Genomic DNA, 24,768 nt, shown 5'->3' on the forward strand with positions numbered 1-24,768 from the left:
TGTTGACCGTCGTTGACCGCGTTGACTGCGTTGACCATCGTTGACCACCGGAAAAAAAAAAAAAAAAAAATTTGCGTGGAAGCTTGAATTGGAGCGTTTTTTCGGTGGCAATATGTGCATATTGGAATGTCTATTGTGATGTTCAATGGATTATATGTTAATCCTTTATTGTTCTGCATTTGTTGCAGGAACAAGGGCGTACCATTGACACACACTGATAGTCGTGAGGATGGATGAACAAATGAATACTCTTGCGAAGTTAAAAGCTGATTTAGCTGCCTATCGATGGGATGGATGTCACATGGATATGCACATTATGAAGGTTAACAAGATAATACGGGATATCATCTCAAATGGATACCATATGTTGGATTCAGAAAAGATTGATGCCCTAAGAACCACTCTTCCGTATGAGTGGAAAATGCTGATTGATGATTTGTGGAAGGGTCCGGAGATAATATTTTTTGAGGATGGTGGATGGGATGACGGGGGTGATCCATGGATTCCAGAATACAAACAGTTTGTTGTGGATTTTCTAAAGGAATTCATAAGGATTGTGGTGAAGAAGACGTCAACTCTTGGGATGAACTCATCCTGGCGCAAAATAAATGCGCCATGGCGAAAACCCAAGGGATTTCCGACGGTCTTTTCATGGCTACCCGATACGACCATCGATCTTTCAAAGGGTTTTGACAATGAAGTTTTTCTTAAGTCTTTTCCTAATTCTTAGGATAGTTAGGAATCGTTGACTTCTATGTTATTTTAGTTCGGTTTAAGATATCCTAGGTGGATATTTCTGTTCTCGTTGATGTTCATGTTTCTTTTCTATGCTAGTTTCGTTCCTAATGTAAATAGTACTTAGTGATTGAATGTTGATGGATATTTATTATTGTGAATAGTTTATGATACTATTTTATTATGATATCTGTCTTATTAGAATAAGGTGGTTGAGTGGGAGTTCTAAAAGCTTTAGTAACTTTAAAGAACGTAATTTTACTTTAATGATTACATTAACGGTAATTTCACATTAGGATTTTTTATGATGATTGGGAACATAGTGAACTTTCGAATCTAAAGCCTATGTGAAATTATTCATTAATATAATCAATTTGTGTAAAATTGATGCATAAATGAGTGGCATTAATAATTCGTGCGTATATATCTGAAATGTTCAGATACCATGACTTCAGCATCAAAGAATATAGTTGCTGAACTGAACAAAGGAGAGAAGCTTAACGGTGATAATTATGAAATTTGGCATATGAAAATCCAATATGTGCTAGAAGAGCAAGAGGCTCTTGAAGCTCTTAACTTGGTTATGGTAGAGCCTGAAGATGGAAACACCGCACAACATAAGAGAGATAAGGATGCATTTGCTGTATGGAAAAGGAAGAACTCCCTTGCTCACATCACGTTGCTGAGTAGCATGGAGAATGATATCATGCGAGAGTTCAGGCGTTTTGGGAATGCCAAGGAGATGTGGGAAGCATTAGTAGCGAGATTTGGTCATACATCGATGACCAAGCTGAGACAGCTCACTATAAGGTTTGACTCGTATAAGAAGCCTCATGGTCAGTCCATGAAACAACACCTGAGAAAGATGTCGAACATGATCGCTGAGCTGAAAGATGCTGGACACATTCTGACTGATGAACAGCAAGTGCAAGCAGTGATCCGTTCCTTGCCTCAAAGCTGGGAGCACATGAAGGTGCACCTGACCCATAATGAGAATATCAAGACCTTTGAAGATGCCATGCGCCATCTTGAGTTAGACGAGGATCGCCTCTTGGCGGCGAAACCAGAAACCGACATCTATTATGCTGGTTCTAGCTCACATGGGGCTTCGAGCTCCAAGCGCAAGCGCGTCGAAAGGTTTATGAAGTGGAAAGGCAAGGGAGCAAGTTCTTCGGGTAAGAAACCAAAATTTAATCAACATGACAAAGGAAAACGTTCTTTTGTTAAGAAGATGTCGAGGGTGAAATGCTACAACTGTAGCAAGAAGGGCCACTTCGCTCGCGATTGCGGCGAGCCAAAGAAGGTAAACTCCCCTTGCATTCTTGAGAACTTTGTCTATGTGTCAAGTTCTGTATTCTTAACTGAGTCTAATCCTTTGTGGACCGTAGATTCGGGAACAACAGACCATGTAGCGAAGGATAGAGAAGCCTTCGTAGAATTCCGACGAGTTCCAACGGGAACTAAATGGATTTATGTAGGGAACAATTCCAGAGCTAAGGTTAAAGGAATTGGCACCTGCCAGTTAATTATGCGTGGTGGACGCACTTTGTTCCTACATGATGTATTATATGCTCCGGAAATTCGTCGGAATTTAGTGTCTGTGTTAGTGTTGGTTAAACTTGGTTTTAATTTGAACTTCCATAACAATGGTGTAGACTTGTATTTAGGTACGAGTTATTATGGTTGTGGTTATTTTCTAGATGGTTTTATTGTTCTGGATGTTGATTCAGTAAATGTCAATGTTTGTTATTCCCACTTCACGTCTTCTACTTCGTGTGATAATGATGTGAACGTATGGCATGCTAGGCTTGGCCATATAGGCCAACAACGAATGAATAGATTAGCCAAAGAAGGCTTAATGGGTAATATTGAAAAAGTCGATTTGCCCACTTGTGAACACTGCCTAGCTGGGAAAACAACAAGGAAACCATTTGGAAAAGGAACAAGAGCTGAATTTTCTTTGCAATTAATCCATTCTGACATTTGTGGTCCAATGAATGTGAGGGCTAGACATAGGGCTGTTTATTTTATCACATTTATTGATGATTATACTCGATTCGGATATGTCTATTTGATTTCTCATAAATCTGAGGCTTTTAGTTGCTTCAAGATATTTATGAACTTGGTGGAAAATCAATTAGATAAGAAAATAAAAGTATTGATATCCGATCGAGGTCGAGAATATCTATCTGATGAGTTCAAAAATTTGTGTGATGAAAAGGGAATAGAAAGACAGTTGTCTATTCCCTATACTCCTCAACAAAATGGTGTTGCGGAAAGGAGAAATAGAACCCTACTAGAAATGGTTAGGTCCATGATGGCGCAGGCTAACTTACCAATCACCTTTTGGGGTGACGCTTTATTAACTGCTTCCTACATACTTAACCGTGTGCCTTCTAAATCAGTTATTTCCACTCCGTATGAGTTATGGACAAGTAGAAAACCCGTTTTGAGTTTTCTGAAACCTTGGGGTTGTGCCGCTTATACACATGAATCTTCTCATAAGTATGGGAAATTAGGTCCTAGAGGTAAGAAGAGTATCTTCATAAGGTATTCGGAAACCTCAAAAGGATATGTATTTATAGGTGAGCAAGAAAGTGGGAGTATAACTGAATTTGAATCACGAGATGTCACATTCTTAGAGAATGAGTTTCCTAAGAAGGGCGAAATAGGTGAGAACTACTCACTATTTGAAACCTTGGATCCTGATAGTGAAATCGATAAAGTTCGTCCAAGTGGAAGCAATGTGAGAAGTGAGGAATTGAATTCAACTCAATCTCAATTGCAACCTTTTGATGAGACGATTCCGTCATTATCTAATCCAAGTGGGAGCATAATGGAGAATGATATACCACGAGTACAATCTCCCATACGGCGAACAAGTCGCAAAAGTATTCCCCGACGACGTTTTGACATTGAAGGGGAAACTTTTATGATCGCTCCACAAAATGAAGACGAGCCAAGAAATGTAAATGAGGCTCTAAATTGCCCTAACAAAGAAAAATGGATGATTGCAATGAAAGAAGAAATAGAGTCAATGAAGTCAAACCATGTTTGGGAACTGGTTGATCTTCCAGAAGGACGCAAAGCTATTGGGAATAAATGGGTTCTCAAAATAAAACGCAAATCCGATGGCTCAATAGAAAGATATAAGGCTCGCCTAGTGGCGAAAGGGTATAATCAACAGGAAGGAATTGATTATGAAGAAACTTTTTCTCCTGTAGTGAGATTTACCTCAATTCGCCTTATTCTGGCAATAGTTACAAGCATGGATCTTGAATTACATCAAATGGATGTAAAGACTGCTTTTCTAAATGGAGCATTAGAAGAAGAAATTTACATGGAGCAACCAGTTGGCTTCGTTGTGAAAGGCCAAGAACAAAAAGTATGTCGACTTCTAAGATCGATATATGGCCTTAAGCAGTCTTCGAGACAATGGTATATACGTTTTCATAATGCCATAGTGGCGTTTGATTTTATAATGATTGATGAAGATCATTGCGTGTATATCAAAAGATCCAAAGATCAATTTGTGATTTTATCATTATATGTTAATGATATACTGATTGCCGGAAGCAATATGGAGTTGGTTAATACTATTAAGAGTTGGTTATCGTCCAATTTTGAGATGAAAGATATGGGTGAGGCTGCATATATTCTTGGAGTTAAGATTTCAAGAGATCGTTCCAAGAGATTATTGTCTCTTTCGCAAGAGACTTACATAAATAAAGTTCTTGAACGATTTTGTATGCAAGACTGTAAACCCATGGATACTCCTATTGTAAAAGGTGAAGGATTGAGCCATAGGTTGTGTCCTAAGACTCCACAAGAGAAGGAACAAATGAAACGTGTTCCTTATGCTAGTGCTATTGGAAGTTTAATGTACGCTATGATGTGTACAAGACCTGACATATGTTTTGCAGTTGGGATGGTAAGTAGGTACCAATCCAATCCAGGTCAAGCACATTGGAAAGCCGTAAAAAGAATCATGAGGTATCTAAAGGGTACTGCTAATTATTCACTGAGTTATCAAGGCAAGGATCTGCGACTTGAAGGCTACTCGAGATCTTGATTGGGGAGGAGATTTAGATGAAAGGAAATCTACCTCGGTTTTGTTTACTTACCGAATAATAGCGCCATATCTTGGAGCAAGAAGAAACAAACATGTATAGCATTGTCCACGATGGAAGCCGAGTTCGTGGCGTTGTCCTGGAGCAAGACAAGAAGGTGTTTGGCTTAAGAGATTTTTGGATCATTTAGGTGTTGCTAAGAATGCTGAAAACTCATTGTTAGTCAATAGTGATAGTCAAGCAGCGATAGCATACACCAAGGATTCGAAATATCATGGCAAGACCAAACATATAGATACCAAGTATAACTTTGTCAAGGATATGGTTGCACGAAAAGATGTGAACTTGCAGTACATATCTACGCATAGAATGATAGCAGATCCATATGACGAAGCCAATTCCAAGAGATGTTTTCTATGGTAATGTAAAATCTCGGGATTGCGTAGAAAGTGATGTACTGAATATTGTATTTTTTCCTGAGTGTTCACATTTAATGAAGTTGCTCTCTCATTATTAATGCCTATGAATTTATTTAATATTTATGCATCTCAATGCTTAGTGCATTATATCGAGAAAGTATGTCTGACAGATGAGATTAGCCCACTTACACGGGTAATCGCCTCTATTTACTGTGCGATAAATAGAGATGAGACAATTTTTAGGCTTATTATCTAGGTGATAATCGAGAGCTCAAGCTTAAAATAAAAATGTTGCCTTAGCTAAGTGCCAAGATGAGGACATAACATTTACTATGTCCGAAAGTAAAATAACCCACATATTTTACTTTATCTGTCTTTGATACCAGATGTGAGTTCTAATGGATTCTTTAGAGGAGTAGATACGTGAACTCAAGTTTAGACATTAGGTATGTCTGAACTATCATTTGTACGGTATTGAATGTAAAGACATACGCTCCACGGGAAAGGAGTTAATACCGTAATACGTATTTCATACTACGTATGCATAAGACGACCGATAAGAGTGGCAAAAGTTTTTTATCTCAACTTTATGCCGTGTGAGACTCTTGAGAATATGAGTTCCTCATTTAGTGCCCTCACGACTCTAACTTATTCTCAAAGTTTTTATTCAGTGTTCGCTATCTTAGGATGTTGCCAATGGTCATGAATGATTCAATCTAATGGGGCATTTCTAGAAAAGCGAGCTGGACTGAAATAGAGAGATTGAAGGAAAGAAGAAGATTAATTTATTATGATGTCACATTCTATGTTTATATTCACAGGTCGACCAATTATGATTTTAAGTAAATCATAGTTGTGAATACAATATACGAGATACTAAAAGAGATCAAAGGGGATATAAATGTGACTGATTGATCTAGGGGACTGCATACTATATATACTCGGAAAACGTTGTACCCAATTTTGAGCTGCTATGTATTCCTAACAGATGCATCGCAACGAGCTCTCGAAGTATGCTGGTCGCACGGATTATTTGCTAGTATGAATATTGCAAAGAAGAGAGAGTTAATGTTTAGCCCACCATGTGCGAGTGGGAGATGATGGATTTTCTTTGTGAAGATGGGCCGCCCATGATGGGCTAACCCAGCCCATAAAAGAAAATAACTGCACTTGGCAGTTATTGTCTAGAAACAAATAAGGTGAGAACACACGTAAGAATGTGTGTGTGGGTTGCATTTTTATGATCAGAAAACTCATTCTCACTAAAGGACAAAGAAGAAGGGGATTTGTTCAACAATTCAAGGATTGTTCTCTCTCAAGGCTGTGATAAGTGCATTTAATCTGTGGCAAAAGAGGTATGTTTGTTCATGTAATATACTTCAAACGATCGGTGATTCAAGTATGAAAATGGGCACGTTTTTCCGCAATTTTTGTATTATGTTTAGGAATCTGTTTCCTTCACAGAGTAATGTTGATGTAAAAGATAATTCAGTTATTGGGAGCCAAAGCCTTATTCTTCCCGGTTCTGTAGTCGAAAAGGATGTTATTCTCGGGGCCATTTCAGTTGCTCCAGTGAATTCAGTTCTCCAAAGCGGCGGTGTTTACATGGGGTCTCAATGTCCAGTTATGGTCAAAAACTCAATACACGCTTTGGATGACAGGATAGAGGAGATGGATCCGAGATATAAAAAGATAGTTGGCAATTTGGCTGCTAACTTGGCAGCGACGACTCTGAAGGTGAAATCGAGATACTTCCATCGTATCGGTGTTAGCAGGAAGGGATACTTGAAAAGCTATGACGAGATTCGAGGATTGCCAGAGCACAATGTCTTTGGCCCTGGAAAGAAGTATACTGTCATTGTCCGCCACAGCAATAGCTTGAGTGCCGATGACGATGCGAGGATAGATGCACGAGGAGCGGCACTAAGAATACTCTCGAGTGAAAAGGGGGACACTTCTCCACTTCTCGACTTCACTTTGAAGACAGGGAAGGCGTTCTATGCCCGCACAGTCTCCGATTTCGCAACCTGGCTGGTGTGTGGGCTTGCCGCGAGGGAGGAGCACATCAAGCGGGCCTCGCACGTGCGTGATGCAGTGTGGACCTCCATCTGTCAAGCTGACTCCTATGCGGATCTGCATTACTACTCGAATATCTGTAGGCTCTTCCGCTTTAAGGACGGACAGGAAATGTATGTGAAGTTCAAGCTGAGGCCCTCGGACGAAAATATTGGAGAAGATTTTGGTAAGGTGGAACCCTCGGGGATCCTTCCGCCTGAAACCGGTGCGATACCAAGGGACGCTAATGACACCCGCCCATTACTTTTCCTAGCTGAAGATTTCCAGAACCGTGTGAACTCTCCGAACGGGGTCCGTTACATATTCTGTCACACCCCAAACTCAACAAGAATAAAGACATAACACGGCCATCCTTTAACAAAAGGACGCAGCCTAAACATAACCAACACTCACATGATATCAAAATATATGCAACCACATATATACATGATATAAAGTTTATTTGGTTACAATATCAGAGTTAACTACAATCCACCAAAAAAAGCTAAGTACATTAAGCTCCACATCCATGTGTAACTCGTACCAAAAAGTCCCAACTATCAAAATGTTCTCCCCGACACCGGAACTCTCACGCCTACTAGCGTCTCGGTGAAGAACCTGAAAAACAAGTTAGATGAGAAGAATGAGCTACCACGGCTTAGTGAGTAATACATTTCTTCTAGGTAGATCGAGCACCTACTATGCACACAGTTGTAAGACCAAACGAAAACTCAAATAACCCAACATATAACCAACTCCAGGTTCAAAATACGTTATATACTACTTAAACATCACATTTTCACAATAGGAAAGCTCATTCCAATTAATAATATCAAAGAAGAAACCAATGGTCAAATCCATTGGCCAATCTCGTCGAAAAGCACACGCCAATGGTCCATTCCATTGGCCAATCTCATAGAAAAGCACACGCCAATGGTCTATTCCATCGGCCAATCTCATGCTCAGAAATCTAAGTATGATCACGGATAACGCCCCGTGAAAGGCGACCAAGATTCCCCCCTTGGCAAGGTCTCCACCTACTATAAGCCGGTGGCTCGGCCCACAAGGATATCCTAGACTAGTATGCGCATACCTACAACCCCTTATTTGGGTTCACAGAGACACTGAGCATCAAAATCCACAACCTCCCATACCAGCAAATCCAATCCACAATCAAAATCACCAATATCCAAAAATCATTTCGCAAACGGGTATATAACCCTTTAAAAATCACATTCAAACTCAAGAACTCCTCATAAGTCTTTCACAAAAGGTTTCACAAACCCTTTTTCATTCTATAAGTTCAAACCGAAACCAAAAGAAATCTTCTATTTCAAATACACAAAATGGCAGTAAATGCTCGATCCAGTTTTTATGCGAACAAAATGCCATTGCTTGTATGATAACATATCTAATACATATCATTTTCTAAACATGAGTTTACAAATTCAAAGAAGAAATAGTACCACTCAGCTTGAAAAGCTGAAAACTAACCTACAGCGGTTTCTCGAGCCGACACACTTGAATACCTAACAATAAGTCGAAAAACGGTATCAAAACCGAGTAAAATGTTACTTCAACTACGACTCGGCTCAACTAGGTTTAGATGCTAATATAACGACTAAAAGACGCCCTCAAAACGCTCGTCTAACGCGATTATCCAAAATCGCCCACAATACAACGCCTAAGCGCAAAACTTGATTGCGCCATAACTTTCTCCAGTAAACTCCAATCCAGGCAAGTTTATAGTCAAAAGAAAGCTTGTTCGGAGCACTACAGGAACCCCAACTTGGCAGCCCCAAAATCGAGCCGAAAACCGACGAAAATTGGCCTAAAAACCACTGTTCGCGTACTGTTCACTGCGCGCACTCAACTTCAAAAATTCATATCCAGCAAACCGTAAGTCCAAATCAGGCTCCGTAAAATACCACAGCTCCGCAACACTGTAAACTACCAATTCTATAAAAATACGCAGCTGAACGACTCAAAAATCAGACTTCGCCGCTCGAATTTCCCAAAATTCCGAATTTAAACCTTAAATCGGAAAACTTCTCCGATCAAACGAACGAGGGGCGCGAGTACTTACCGAGCGTTGCGATTCGAAGTCGAATCGGCTAGGCGAGGTCCGCGCGGCGCAAAATCCTCTTCTCTCCTCTTTTTCTTCTTCTTCTTCCCTTTCCTCTCCTTTCTCTTCTTTTCCGTTTCTGTTTTTCTCAGCCAAGGAGCTCTCGGCCTCCTTTTTAATTTGGCCGAGAGTCCACTGTAGCTTCTGTTGACTTGTTGACCCTTTTTTTTTTTTTTTTTTTTTTTTTTTAAGAACCCATATTTTACATATTCCAGCTTCAAGTCAGGCCAATTCCACAGGACGAAGCTGCGCGGGACATTGCTCTCGATTGCACGAAACCATGGGACGAAACGGAGTTTCCCTACACCGATGTCGGCGAGGTCATTATCAATGAAAATCTGACAAAAGAAGGCTCGGAAAGGCTAGAATTTAATCCATTCCTCCGATGCCACAAGGTGGATGTAATTCGGGCGACGTCAAGTAGTCATAGCGCCTCGATCGATCACGGGCGCTCACTAGTCTACAAGATCTGCCAGCACCTGAGAAATGGAGATCCTCTTCCTGAGGCATGGAGGGTCTTCCTGGAGCAGTCGGACGTGAAGGTCGACCTCTCCGGGTGTCCAATGGCGGCTTCACTCTAGAGAAAAGACACCAAGAAAGTGACCCTTTCGAGGCCCTGGTACTTAACCATATGGGCTGTTTTCGCTCAGCCGCTGCTGCAAACAATACTGCCCCACTTTCTCCTCGGACTAATCATCTACTTCCCCCTGAACTTGCTCCTCCACTTCAAGAACACCAGGAAGATGCCGGTCCACTGGACGTTCCCCTTCTTCTGGGTATCGGCTGGGGTCTTAGCTGCGTTGGCCTGCGTGGCGGCGAAGTACATCCTGGTGGGAAAGAAGAGAGAGGACGAAACCGTGCATATATGGAGCAAAGGAGTGTTCATGGATACCATATGGCAAGCCATCAGGACGGTGGTCGGGGACTACTTCGTGGAGATGACGACCGGGTCGGCGTTGTTCCTGATGTGGATGAAGCTGATGGGGTCGTACGTCGAGCTGGACAAGGGGACTTATGCGGATTCCATGGGAGCCGCGCCGAACCCCGAGACGGTGGAGGTCGAGGGAGGCGGGAGCGTGGGGGAGGAAGGCTCTGCTGTTCGGGCACGTGTACGACGGGGAAGGCGGGGCGGTGAAGTTCGGGAAGATCGTGGTCGGGGAGGGCGGGTTCGTCGGGAGCAGGGCGGTGGCCATGCCCGGAGTGGCGGTGGAGAGCAGAGGGAGCTTGAGCGCGCTCTCGCTGGCCATGAAGGGAGAGGTCATCAGATCAAGATGATGATCGAGTCAAGAGGAGTTGCGCAGGTTAGTTAGCCGGAAAAAACATGTGACCATATGATATCGGACATGTCGTTCATTAGTCTCGTGTAATAATAATCTCTACCTGTTTCCGCCGAATAAGCACGAGAACATAGGATATAGTTTATTAGCTCTCTCCACGTGAGAAATGTGGCACGGGAGATAGTATCCATAAATAAAAGTTTTCGTACCGAGATGAGAGTGCATTTGCACGATGTCGAGTTACTAAATTCAATCATAGATAAATTGACACATCGTGCGCAGAACTAGCTTAATCTAATGCCATCGTGCATGAGTTCTAATTAGCCACGATGCTTCGAAACCTCAAAAGGGACATCAATGCACGTCGCCTCGACATCGACTTCTAAATGTCCGAAGTTAGACGTGGATTTAATTTTCGATTTGTTGATTGTGGGGGTCCCAGGTTACTTTTTTTAGTTTTAAATTCTTTTTATTCTTTTTTGTTTTTTGGTGAACAACTTGGTGAGATTTTAATAATTTCTTTTCTCAAAGTTAGTAAGATTTTAATTGGGCTCTGCTGCCTAATTCCACCTCATTCTGTCGGCCTCGGTCTCCCTTGCGCCCATAAAAAGAAGAGACAAGGCGAATGTTCATAATTGGAGGAATAGAGGAAAATCATTTTTTTTTTTATATTTTAGTTGATACTACAAAAAATCTCAAAATTTAATATTTTATCTCAAATTTATCTTAAATTAATTTTTTTATCACTAAAAACTCTATTAGTTTCCGTTAAGTTTTGGACGACACGTGTACCTGTTTAGAGTTTTACTTTCTATTTATAATTTTTCGTGGCATTAATATAATTTAAAGAAAACTAACGGAAGGTAAATTTATTCTAAATATATTCGTTTGAGCTTTTTTGTGGCTAAATTTATCACAATTATACCGAGATTTTTGGTGATTTGAGATAAATTTGTCACCGGCTCGGAGGTATTTTCCTGTGCGGACAAGTCGGTGGAGGGGACCACCCCGGTAACACACGTTTGTCTTCCCGATTGGTTGGGGCTCACGCTGACGTGTAAGGACAGAGCGACCAAATATTTTCTCCATTGAAAACGACGACGACAAAAAGTTGACGAGATCCAGCAGAGCAAGAGGAAAAAGAAGAAACGGGCCGGGATCTGCGGAGGCACCAACCTCCTGGTTCTTTCGTTGGTGGTTCTCTTTTTTCCAACGGGGACCCACCCATCACCGATGCTGATCATTTCACAAGGCTTTCTTTTACCAGTAAAAGATCGAGACTTTGACCATGGGGAAGCGACTTCAGATGGATGATGTCGGGAGGGAGGAGGAAGGAGACTGACTTTGGGGTTTGAGAATTCCTGCGCTTTTGGATTCAGATCCACCAGATTCAGGAGGGCCGGAGCGGAGCAGAAGTAGAGATTTCCATGCTGATCTGACTGAGACAGAGAGAGAGAGAGAGAGAGAGAGAGAGAGAGAGAGAGCTAATCGAACCTCAAGCACTCCGATGATGATGATGATGATCATTAATTATTATTGAAGTGAAATGCGCCAAACGTTTATGTATCGGTACATGATTCGAGACTGTCGGAAAAGATTTGAAAGATTGCAGTTGCTGCTGGCTCGTGAATGAATCTGTAAGCCACAAGAAGAAGACCCTTTCACACGCTGGGAATGGACGCGTGCCCGTTGCAGTTCTTCAGTCCATTGACACGACCCTCCTCCCTCATCGACATTGCGGCGTCGATGAACTCGTCCAGTGCCCTCACGGACGACCCCCGGGTCCCCCTCTGAGCGGCGTCGGCGTCGGCGTCGTCGTCGGCGTCGTCGGCGTCGTCGTCGTCGTCGTCGTCGTCGTTGTCTCTCGTGGCGCTCTGTATCATGTCTCTCGCTTCCCTCGCCCTCCTCCTCATCTCCCTCCCTCTCTCCGTATCCTCCCCCATCACCATCTCGATCTTCGCCCTCAGCTCCTCCCCCCTCACCTCGCCGCTCCTCCCCCTCGCCACCTCCACGCACGACCCGATCCCGCCCCCCTCCAGCAGCCTCGCGTTGAAGAACTGCTCCGCCGCCATCGGCCACCCCAGCAGCGGCACCCCGTTGCTCAGCGCCTCCAGCACCGAGTTCCAGCCGCAGTGTGTCAGGAACGCCGCCACCGCCCCGTGCGCCAGTATGTCCGCCTGCGGCGCCCACCTCTCCACCAGCAGCCCCCTCCCTGCGGTCCTCCGCTCGAACCCCTCGGGCAGCCACGCCCCGGCGTCGAACTTGGCGTTTATGTCGTGCCCGACCGGCGGCCTCACCACCCATATGAAGTCGCGGCCGCTGGACTCCAGCGCGGTCGCCAGCTCCATCATGTGCGGGGCGGTGATGGTGTTCATGGAGCCGAACGACACGTAGAGCACTGACCTCGGAGGCTTCGTGTCCAGCCAAGCTATGCACTGTTCCGGGCTCGCGCCACCCCGCCTCGAAGGCGTCGTGGACCGGCGGCTTTTTGCGGGCAGGAGGACAGGCCCCACAGGCCAGACCTCCACGCCGAGCTTCCGCCGGAAGTAGGAGAGCCCGACGCCGTCGAACTCCGCCACCGTGTTGAAAAGGATTCCGTTCGAATCCACCCAGGCGGAGAGGTTCCGGGTCTGAAACTGCGACCACGGGTCGGTCCCGTCGGCCTCGAGGATGTTCAGCGGCACCTGCGAGACGTGGACCGGTGACCCTTCTTCAAAGTCCGGCAACGCGAACTCGACGGAATCCGGCTTCTTCCGGTGAGGCAGGTTGACCCAAAGGGAGTAGTAGCAGGCGAGGCCGAACCCGCTCGCGCCGCTGAAGACGGCGTGGAAGATGCCGAGCTCGCGGCACACGGTGGCGGTCCAGCCGAAGAAGATGTCCGCGATGACGCAGAGGGGCTTCCGGCCGCCGGCGACAAGGCCGAGGAGGAGGTCGCGGAAGGGATCTTGGAGAGAGGTGGAGGCGTGGAGGAGGCGGACGACGAGGGGGTAGGGGAGGGCGTCAGTGTTCTCGGCGTCCGGGGGGAGGCCGTGGTCGGAGGGGCGGAAGGGGAGGTCGACCAGGCGGATGGCGGCTGAGGGAGGGAGGGAGGAGCGGAGTTCGGCGATGTTGAGAGGGGTGCTGAGGAAGGTGATGGTGAGGTTGGGGAGGCGTCTGAGCTTGTTCTCGAGGTGAAGGGCGAGGGCGAGGAAGGGGATGATGTGGCCTTGAGCCATGAAGGGGAAGATGATGATGTTGGCTTGGCCTTCCTCCATTATCGTCGTCGGCGGTGGCGGCGGCGGCGGCGGAGACGGCCAATGATCAGTGGGAGCAAGGAGGAAGGAGGAGAAAAAGAATAGTATGGTTCTTTTTGTTCTCTTTTAAAGGAATTGTGAAACGTGAAGACATGACAGACTTTCCCCGTATTTAAAAGAGGGCAAAAGCTATAAAAAATTTTAAATTATGCCAATTATAACATATTTATTCTAAAATCTTTACGTGACACCAAAAATCTTAAATTTGTACGTGCGTAAATATTTATCCTTCGTAAAAGTTCTAATAATGAAAACTGTTAAAAATATGTTTATATGGACTTCAGAAAGTAAACGATGTTGACATAGCGCCCATGTGACTTAAGTGAAATAAAAACGATATTGTTTTGACTGAAAAATCATCTAAGGAAACTTTGACGGAAGGGTAAATATGTCACACAAGTACAAGTTTTGGGTTTTTTACATCACAAGAAAAAAAATTTAGGGTAAACGTGTAACGGTGGACATAGTTTAAGGTTCTTGATGTCACGAAAAAAAAAGTTCATGGTAAATGTATCGCAGTGAGTATAGTTTGAGGTTTTTTATGATTTTTTTTCCTTTAAAAAATGAAAACGAAAATTTTATTTCATGTTTTGTCATTTTTGTTTTGGTGTAGATTTTAGTTGAATTACTTACTATATTACCATGAAATTTACTTATGCTATGTGGCGGTAGATTTGGTATGGCTCTTAAGCCAACCAAAAAGCTCATATTTGAGCTTCACTCGACAAGGGTGCTTCTATCGGGTAAGTTTCCTAAATTTTGTCGCAATTTTTCTGAAATAATCTTAAGTTCGGTCACAAATATTTTCAGCAATTTAACTATGTGGTCCTATTTTAATTGCGGTCACCATAACTCATTTTCGCTTAACCAATAATTTACTTTTATGGACAGTAATTTGTCTATAGAGTCATAACCTAAAAAGGTTAAAATTTAGTAATTAACCAATAATAAAGTAGCATGGGTGTCACCAATACTTATTATTTTTCCTCAATGATCGTTACTTTCCTTGAAGCCCTTGTAAATGACGAGTCAGTGATCATCATTCAAATGTCATAATTTACCTACTAAATTATATGAATCATTACACGAGTTAACCTTATAATTAAATGCAATCTATATGAGATGCTAATCTATTATTATTTGTTTAATTGACCTTCTTCTTATTAACATGGACGAACAAAACTAACCCTAAGAACGTGTCATTACCGAATTGCATGCATTGAATACCCAATCTGGGCTAGTGAGGCCGGCGAGGGCATCTCGACCCTCGCCTATGGCCGGTCCAGGGAAAAAAAGACAAATTAAAGAAAAAAATTTAAAAAATCAAAATATTATTAAAAAAATGTCAACGTAGCACCGGCCATACCACTTAAGACGGTCGGTATCCATGTCAACGAGTTCTGGCTAAAATTGGTCAGATGGACTCAATTGGCAAAACATGAAAATGTTTTGGATTCAATTGGCACAAATGCAATAGGTTTATGATCTTTAGGTAATTTTCTCACCGAAAAGAATAGGTGTAAAATTTTCTTCTCGATTTTTTTGTTAGAATTCAAAGTATATTTAGGTTTTCAAAGTTATGAAAGAACTGTACGTGGAAATTTTGTAGATATCCCGTATTGAGAGTATTTCCTAAGGTTGAATTCCTAGCATTCTTAACTCTTAACACAAACCCGAGTTTAATGTAAGTTCTCTTTCCTATTCTTAATAACTTACTTGAATTATTGTAAGATTCTTTTACAATGTATGTCATAATTTTCCTTAATCAATACTAAGATTGATAATTTTATAATTAATAATTTCCTTGATACGTCTGTAAGTTCTTATTTTTCTAAAGTCATCCGGCCATCAAAATTTATTCTCTCAGTCTAACGACTCATATTGAATGGTTCCGGAATCGAATTCTTATTTGCTCTTAAGACTCTAAAAGTAAAAAATTAATAATAAAAAATAAAAAAGAATCATATTTATTTATTGGGGTAGGAAGAAGGATCATATTCTCTGGTCCCCCTTATTTTCAGACACGATTGACAATGAGTGTCATGAATGCAACTTTTGCAAAAAGCGATGATTTCCAAAATCTACCCAAAAGTCATGTGAACAAATGTACGTGTACCCTTCTAGAAGTCACGGGGGACAGTCCATGTGAATAAGTTGCTGTACTTTCTGGTTTTATGTCTACTTTTCGCACTCTAATCAATATTAGCGTCTAATATCGCCATGGGTTCTCTTTTCCTACGAAGGAACTTCATTTTATCGCGTCTTTTATTTGGTAGGTTGCAAATTATGGACATCATTCACGTGCAAATGCAATCGAATGTATGCCATGTTATCCTATTTCATGTTGGAGGGAATTTTCCTATGATCTGCGCTCTTGATTCGTGATTCGTCGCCCCAACATCACCCATACCCGAGTCTACTTTGGAGAAGCTCAATTTGAAAAAAAAAAAAAAAAAAAAAAAAACCTACGTACCTGTGACCCAAGTCTCTCTCCCTCTCTCCTCTTTTCCTTTCTTTGCTTTGCTCCTTTTGTAGCGGCGGTAGCAGACCCCCCCACCGTCGCCATCATCGTCCATCTCTCTTCTCTCTGCACACAGATGCGCACCTATCTCTATCGCTCCTCCCTCTCTGCGGCGTAAATCTAGGCAAAGACTGTCATCCACCAATGGCGGCCCTCGTCTACATCAGGGCCTTCGTCAATTTGGGCTACCCTCGACCAGATCGAGTCAGGTTAGCCCATGTCGGGGTAGCCCCAGCTGATTGACAACAACGCATGGAGGTCGACTATGTCATAAATGGAGCTTGGAGGCGGTGGTGGCCAATTCATCGACATTCTCATGCATCTACGTCCCAATATGATGACACGATGCAACACGACATAAAATACGAAAAAGATTATTTAGATAAACGCATGATATTATGTCAATGCACAAATGTGGCGAAGATTGATGACGATGGTGAATACAAATGAGTTAGGGCATTCTGATTTTAGATCGGAATTGACGGTCTGATGCTTAAGTTAGCCATCGCGGAAGAGTAACAAATAATAGAGGAACTTAGAAAAAGAAAACATGCTTAGATTGTACTTGAGAATGAGGAGACATGGCCTAGTTTCGGAGGAAGTTTCCAATTGGGCTATGCAGTAGCCTCGCGTCAATTTAAGAGAGGTTTCCTTAACCCGAAATGCAAAGAAAAATTATCCAAAAAATTCTAAACTTTTTGTATGGTGGTCAATTCAGTTTTTGTTATAAATGCATTGAATGATGTGGATGTTTCACTTTTCTCCATTCCATGAATAGTTCCCACTTTTAACGTAAATGATCATCTCCTCATTAATTGTGTACATGAACACATATATTAATGTACAATGTACCTACATTATTCACGGATCCTCTAGCCTATGAATAGAGGCATTTGTAAACTTGTTGAAGGGGAAATAAGAATTAAGATTTGTTCCTCACTTCTCTCTTATCTTTTCCTTTCTCTCATATTATACTTCTAAGTTGATTTCTAAATTAATTCCAAAGATCACCGTTTACGTTGATTTCTGAGTTGATTCCAAAGATTACCGTTTACTTTTACATCAGTTTTAAATTTTTTGATTATGTCAATTTAGTCATAAACCTTTTGACAATTTTTTAATTCAGTCTTAAACTTTTAAATTGTGTCAATTCAATCATAAACATTTTAAGGTTTTGCTAAGTTAGTCCTAAACATTTTAACGAATTGCCAATGTAGTCTTTCCGACTAATTTTGACCGGCAATCACCGAGTGGCAGTCCATTCAACGCCGGTCGTCCTATATGACGCAACTGGCAATGACGTAAATAATTTTTTTAAAAAACTTCTGATTTTTGTATTATTCTTTATTGATTTTTTATTCTTTTCTTTTCTTTCTTTTCTTTTTATTTTTTATTTTTTTCTCAATTTGTCGGCGGTGCTGCTGGCCATTGGCCGAGGGTCGGCGACCTTTGTCGGCCCTTGGGCGAGGGTTCGCCTAAATCCGGCAAACAGCCCTCGCCCTGGGGTTGGCACCTCCGTTGGCAACAATGAAGAAGAAAAAGAAAAGAAAAAAATTAATAAAAAATTCGAAAAACTGTTTCAAAAATAAATAAAAAAAATTGTCCATGTCAGTACCAGCCACCGCACGCAGAACGGTCAACACTAAATGGACCGCAACATTAGTAATTTCCAACCAAAATTAGTCAGAAGGATTACATTGGCAAATCGTCAAAAGGTTTATGACAAAATTGACAAATCGTCAGAAACTTTGGGACTAAATTGGCCCTCATATAATATGTTTAGGATTTTTTGGATAATTTTTCCTTGAAATTCAAAGATTTACTCGAATGGACCCCGGATAACATCGACTAGAGTTGTCGAGATTCAGATTGGGATCGGCGGGGCGACCGAATAAAGCCATCGGGGTGCTCCCTCAGGGATGTGCTACATAAAGCGGGCGGCGGCTTCAAATTAAAGAGAGAAACCCTAAGCGAGAGGGAGTGACGTTGGGGAATTTAGGTCATGTACTATACAATTTTTGCAACACTTACTATACAATTAAGTGGCCTCTTTTCTATCAAAAAAGAGTCACAAGAAATAAGAATATTCAAGTATTCCGGTGGTACAAATGTAAAAAAAGAAAAAGAAAAAAGCTCTGGTAGAGGATTTTCCAACTTCTTTAATAAAAATTCTTCGACCAAAAAAATTTTAAAAAAATAAAAAGTAAGAGATCGGGCATATATGGGGTCAAATCAAAAGCCAAGTTTTTTAATTTTTCATAAACATGACTTTTTCGAGCTAAGTATGCCCTAAAGCAGTTTCGTCTGAACTCTGGGACGTTAAACTCGAAAGTATTTCTTAGGGCGAGGGATGTAAAACTATCCTCTAATGTAAAATAAGGAACACAGTCGTGTCACCTCGTCAGGTGTATACTTCTTGATAGGCGAGGCCGCCTCAGTCGGAGGCGAAAGTTTTCTCTACTCTAGTGAGGTGCCCTCTCGGCAACAAAAGTTAGCGAGAAAAGTGAAAATCGACGTAGTCTTCCTCTTTAGTCGTGAAAGCGATCTGCAACCGATTGAAGGAGACTGAACACGCCGGTCCAGCTTTTGGTCCCAAGCGCAAGGAGCAAGTTCGAAGCTGTCTCTTTCTTTGTCGACCACAATTTACAGGGGAAGTTTCTCTTTTCAAAGTCGTGATAATTAATGGATTGACAGATGCAATATTGATTTTGTCCTAGTTCTTGCTTATTTACAAGCTCCACAAAAAGGGCGCGTTTGTTTCGCCGAAAATGAATTATTTAGAAAATATTTTCCTAGAAACTAATCGCTTGTAATGTTTACAAAAATGAACGAACGAAAAATATTTTCACTATCCACGAAAATGTTTAGACATAAATTATTGTCGATAATGGTAATATTTTTCATTGACTAATAATTTCAAGCGATTAATTTTAAGGAATTTTTTTTTCAAATTATTTATTTTCCGAGAAATAAATAGAGCCTTATATCCACTTACGAATCGACGGATAGTCATTGAAAACGAAATAAAAAATCTGATTTTTCTCTCTCTTCCTTCTCCATCTACAAGCTCCTTGAGTCGGACCTCCGCACCTCCTGTCGCCACCGGCGGAGTTGCCAGCGGCATGTCCATCGCGGCCATGGCCAAATCCGAAAGTTCGCTGTCCGGATATTGACCTCACCCATCGTGGCCATGCATGGACGAGTCGGTTGTGGCCAAATCTCAAGGCATGGTCATGGCTTCAGATCTAGAAGTTTACCAAATGTAGAAGACCTCGCTTGTTGCGGCCATGGACAAGCTAGTCGTGGCCAAATCTGGAGGCACGGCGGCATCGGACCAGTCGAGTGGCGCGGCGGCCAGTGGGCTCGTGCATGGGGGGGTTGCGGCAATTTGGGCGGTGGAATTCTCGAGTCTATGGATGGGTCGCCAAAGAATGGAGAAGAAATAGAGAAAAAAACAATCATATGTCAAGATGGAGTTCTTGCCACTAGAGCTTCAAGGTCCGCGGCCAAGATGCATCGTCTGGGGATAATGCGTGTTGGATATTGCGAGCCGAATCGAGCATGAAAGAACTGATCTCGTGGGTTTATATGTCAAGCCTGACCCAGTGATTTTAAACCCCGTGATGCTATTTTGATGTCATTCCGCTGTCTAGATTGGGCCTTTGTGGTCAAAAGCAAGGGACAAACTGGTTTTCCGCATAGTTGCCTGAACCAGTTCAATCCCAATGTGACCAACTTCGAGTAGTTTGCATCAGCCTGGGCCCTTGAGGCAAAGCTAGAAAAAGCACGCGAGGAAGATTCACCCAGGTGCAGCAGCATCAGGACATTCCGAAAAGCACCCGCAACGCAAAAACATGGCGAGACGTTTTCCTTGTTCACGGGCTATGTCCAGACACCACCCAAAAAGCAGGTCTGTGATGGTGCGGAAATGGCGGGTTACCATCTTTAAAGCTCTGTTTCACGAGATCAAAGATGAGTTCTTCGAAAGAATGTTGGAAGTGAGTGAAGAAGGTGGCTTCAAGGAGTTCTGTCATGAGATGGTAATGAAGGCCGATTCCCATTTTCAGCATCCGTCGGTAAGTTTCTTGTCCGAGCTAGAACCTGGCAACGTGGTCGGCAATCGGCAATAACAAGTGGTTTCTCAAGTGACGATTTCCGCTGTCTACCAGGAAAGCCAGAACATGAACGGAGATGTACATGTAAACGAGGAAAAACAAGTCCCAATAGCCTTTTCCATGGGGGAAAAAGTAGCATATTTTGAGGATAAAGTAGCTTTTCGAAATAATGTGCCTATCCTGGACTGCGATGAATCAACAGCGGCGGGATGAGATTTCTATGGCTCCATTTTTGCACGTCGAAAGGAATATACGATGTATTTTTCAAGAGATAAAACGGCTCGCAAGTTTTGACTGGCCATATCAATATAAGTTAGTGTTGTACCATGACGCGTTAATGACGAGGCAAAATCAAAGGGCCAAGAAGAGGTGGTCGGATCGTGATGCGAACCGCTACAAGAACAGCAGAACAGCTATTTCTTCTTCCCTTTGTCGACATTGCTTTTGTGCTACCAAAGGACAATGGTGCAGACAGAGGGTTTGTCGCTCGAATGGGGTTTAATCAAGGTATCTATGATTTGTCATGCAATGCAACAATGCCAAAAACTATATGGTAAGAGTCATTTTACAAAAGACTATTAGCTTTAACCCTTCCTGGTAGGGGACAACTGACAATAAATGAAACAAAATCTGACTTTGTGAGACCTTCCCAAACTGTAGATACAAAAGATTAAGCACTTTCCCGTTCTACCATGCAAAAGTATGGGAATCGGAGCAATAAACAGCACACCCTTTTTCCATTTATTGGCACGCACTGTGAGACTTACAGACCTTAACCGATCGAAATTGCTCGCAAAAGAAGTGAATAAAAACAAAGGGTACAGACAAAGAAATGCCATTTTTATAATTGCTTATGATCCTGATTTGTACCTGCAAAGAACTTTGCATCTCAACACCCTATCGTGAACATAAAATCCGGGCATCACCATGATCTTCACCCGGCTCGAACTGTGCTGTCTCTGCCGATCCACGAATATGTCCTCCATGTAGTGCGGATCGAAACTCCTGTTCTCTTCAACCCTCAAAATTCCAATTGGCGGGCCGAAAGAAAAGGCGAGCAGGTGAAGTAGCCATATGCATTTGGCGGCCACAAAGAACGCTTGCAGGAGTTGCTCCGGCCACGGTCTGGTCCAATTCAAGGTTGTGATGATGCAACTCATCTTCTGGTCGCAGAACTTGCTAAACTCTTCGCTGTAGTACTTAGTGCCCTTCCTAAGAACTTCGTTCCAGCTTAGATTTCTGAGCGCTACAAATGATGCGAACTGCGCATGGCGATCCTGTTGAGGGTCGAGGATCTTAGGCGAACCGTTCTTCTGGAACACGCAGTTCTCGAAGTCCTGGTAAAGCGATTGGTTTATTATGGCTTCCAGATGGTACAACACCGCCTTCGAGTACCTCGAGTTCAGAGAAAGCTTATAGGGCCGGAGCAGCGTATTCAAATTCTCCATTAGCGTACTGTCTGTCTCTTCGATCTGGCCAACTAAGGTTTTGCAAAATTGCTTCACTGATAACCTTGATTCGGACACCATTTGCAAGAAGCCCTCAATCATTACTTCCTCGCTCACGGGCATCGAACTTTCTTCGTTCCCATTAATGGAATTCCCCTTTGGAGAAAATGTCCCCGGCTTTTCGGGAATTTGAGACTCTTTCGCTTGTGTCGCTTGCCTCAAAGCCTTCTTGAGCCCCTCACAGTAAGTCTCCAAGTACTCCAGTTTCTGCCTCAGCTCCCCCAGCGAAGATTTCATCTCAGCCACCTCCATTAGCGCCGCGTCTCTATGCTCATTCGCCTCAATCAGCTCTTTCTTCAATGCTTCGATCGAAACTATCCCCAAGTCCTTGAAAATCTGAGATACTTCATCGGATTCGGTTTGGTTCGGGGAATATTCATTCTTATGCTTCTTCTTTAGTCGAGGGAGCAACCATGAAAAGACTCCCCGGTTCTTCGTCTGCGAATGAGCCGATGAGAGAGGATTCATGAGCGGCACGACAATGTTGGAGTTCTTGCCTGTCCTAGTGACATTATCTGGTTCGGAGGTTATAACTGCGGGTTTGCACCTATTGCAGGATGACACAGATTTCAAATCATCCATGCTCTTTCTCCTGCAAGACTTGTAAAAATCGGTCCTAGGGGAGGTCTCGGGGATGGCCAAATTGTTCGCACAAGAGCCGGTGACCGATCTCTGATCATCAGTGGGACATACGTGGGATTCTAAACTTGCCAGATGAGAATGGAAGCCCTTTCTTGAAGACGAATGTCCCTTCTGGTAGTCGGATAGAACGCTTCCGTCGATATTCCCTAGTCCCAGTCCAATGTCATCCCAACTTTCCGACATTGTTCGACCTTTCAACGGAATCTGAGGGTACCCCGGCAATGGGTCATCTTCATAGCTCTGTCAAAACCTTAGAATTCAGTTCACTGGATCTAAGTTGGGGCGTTAAGCTTCGTCAAGACAAATATTAAATAAATTTACGCACTCTTTTTCTTAAGAAAGAAGCAAAGGAATAGAATACACTACATGCACAGGCTAGACGAACTGATGGGGAACCACCATATCCACTTACAATTCAAAGCAGTCTAAAACACTTAAAATCAAGACATGAAATGAATCCTCACGACAATGAAGGGTCAGCACAATATTCAATTATGCAAGCAGAGCACAACAATAAATGGAGGTTGGCCAGAGTGAAATGTGAAAGTTTCTTGTTCATAAACTTTGCATTCTCTGGCTCGCACTGCATTGGAGAAATAAAGAAAAAAGGGAAACCCAAGCACCCAATTCACCAGTAGCACATGCAGAATAACTTCAATAACAAGTCACTAAAAAGAAAAGAAAAAACGAGAAAAGAAGATGAGAACTATTTTCGAGAGAAAGAAAGGAGCGAAAGAAAAGCTTACGGGTGTGAAGACAGGGTAGTCTTGAGCAGAGAGATGAGAGGAGGCAGCAGAGTTGGGAACAGGGGAGGCAGCAGCGAATCTGAGGTTGGCGGGGCTGTTGCCCTGCATGAGAGCGGCGTGAAGAGCACGAAGCTCCAAAGCCTTGGCAATGGCGGCTTGTAGCTCTTGCCTGCTGACCTCCGGGCCCTTGTTCTGGTCCCCAAATATCTGAGACAGAGTCGATGCAGCCATGAAACAGAGGACAGGAGGGAGAAGAAAAAACAGAGCAGGGACGGTGGTGGAGCATGTAACTCCAGCTAATACAACAAAAGGAAGAGTCCTTCAGAAAACAAAAAAAGGCCAAGAAAAATTGCTTTCCAGTGATGGCTAAGAGAGAGCCACAGCGTGTGTGTGAGAGAGAGGGAGAGAGGGAGAGAGGAATTTGGGCATGTGGGTATCCAACGGCTGGATTGGGTTTTGCAGATGTGGCGATAATATCCAGTGAAGAATCTTGGACAACCAGAAATTCACAGAGAGAGAGAGAGAGAGAGAGAGTTGCAATTGCTAAGGAGGTTTTGTCTCTGTCAATGGATGATGAATGGAAGGAGAGGCATGTGAAGCAGAGAGAGAGAGTGAGAGAGAGAGAGAGAGAGAGAGGCCAAAAAAGAGAGAGCGACGAGTGGTTTGCACTCCAAACCGGAGCTAAGAGACAGCCACTGTGTGGACAGATTCACGAAACTGCCCCTATTTGCAATTTTCCTAGGATGTGCAGGGACAGGACATTGAATTGGATCGAATTGAACATTCTAAAGTGTCTGATGAACTACTGTGACCATGATTGCCACTGTGTACAAAATGACCATCATCATATGTTCCACTATAAAGTCCCGGGATGATGGTGTTGGTGGGTGTTTGAGTGCACTTTTGGTGGCTTTTAGAAGCCCTTGTGTTGTGGGTTGGGGGCAATCATGTCATGTGGAAACAAAAAGCTCCATGCTTTGATTCATTTCAACATGTATTAGAACTTGTTAGCAGCCTAAACTGTGGCATCACAAAGAAACCGAATCCCAAATCAATAGCATCGTCCTTTTGCCTCGCTAAAAATGGTAATCAGGCGATTCCAAAAGTAACGAGTTCCGGTTATTCGTCGACCTTTTCTAGGGTCGTGTTCAAGCCCTTCTCGGAGTACCCATTAAGCCAACTTCGGGAAAATATATCTGGGCTTTCGAAGTTCTTACAATTTGTTAAGACTATATGAGATTATAATGAAAATATCAAAATTC

The 24,768-nt window shown here is 42.9% G+C and overlaps 3 protein-coding genes across 3 annotated transcripts; 1 reads left to right on the plus strand and 2 right to left on the minus strand.

The window, feature by feature from the left end:
* The first annotated feature begins 6,760 nt into the window (after positions 1 to 6,760).
* Positions 6,761 to 9,985, plus strand: LOC115678001 (uncharacterized). The gene is made up of 2 exons (XM_056313351.1): positions 6,761 to 7,591; positions 9,620 to 9,985. Exons 1-2 carry the CDS (start codon positions 6,830 to 6,832, stop codon positions 9,983 to 9,985), a joined length of 1,128 nt encoding a protein of 375 aa, XP_056169326.1. The 5' UTR covers positions 6,761 to 6,829.
* A 2,210-nt stretch (positions 9,986 to 12,195) lies between these two features.
* On the minus strand, positions 12,196 to 13,994 carry LOC115674563 (UDP-glycosyltransferase 92A1). Its single transcript, XM_030596978.2, has one exon. The coding sequence runs from the start codon at positions 13,933 to 13,935 to the stop codon at positions 12,343 to 12,345; it is 1,593 nt and encodes a 530-aa protein (XP_030452838.1). The 5' UTR covers positions 13,936 to 13,994; the 3' UTR covers positions 12,196 to 12,342.
* A 7,321-nt stretch (positions 13,995 to 21,315) lies between these two features.
* On the minus strand, positions 21,316 to 24,100 carry LOC115675831 (IRK-interacting protein). The gene is made up of 2 exons (XM_030598616.2): positions 23,507 to 24,100; positions 21,316 to 23,000 (listed from the first exon to the last, which is right to left on the minus strand). Exons 1-2 carry the CDS (start codon positions 23,735 to 23,737, stop codon positions 21,462 to 21,464), a joined length of 1,770 nt encoding a protein of 589 aa, XP_030454476.1. The 5' UTR covers positions 23,738 to 24,100; the 3' UTR covers positions 21,316 to 21,461.
* Between the last annotated feature and the right edge of the window lie 668 nt (positions 24,101 to 24,768).

The sequence above is a fragment of the Syzygium oleosum genome, unplaced genomic scaffold, assembly GCF_021117445.2.
Source record: "Syzygium oleosum isolate NSW1041296 unplaced genomic scaffold, Sole_v2.1 Sole_v2.07, whole genome shotgun sequence".
NCBI classification, from domain to species: domain Eukaryota; kingdom Viridiplantae; phylum Streptophyta; class Magnoliopsida; order Myrtales; family Myrtaceae; genus Syzygium; species Syzygium oleosum.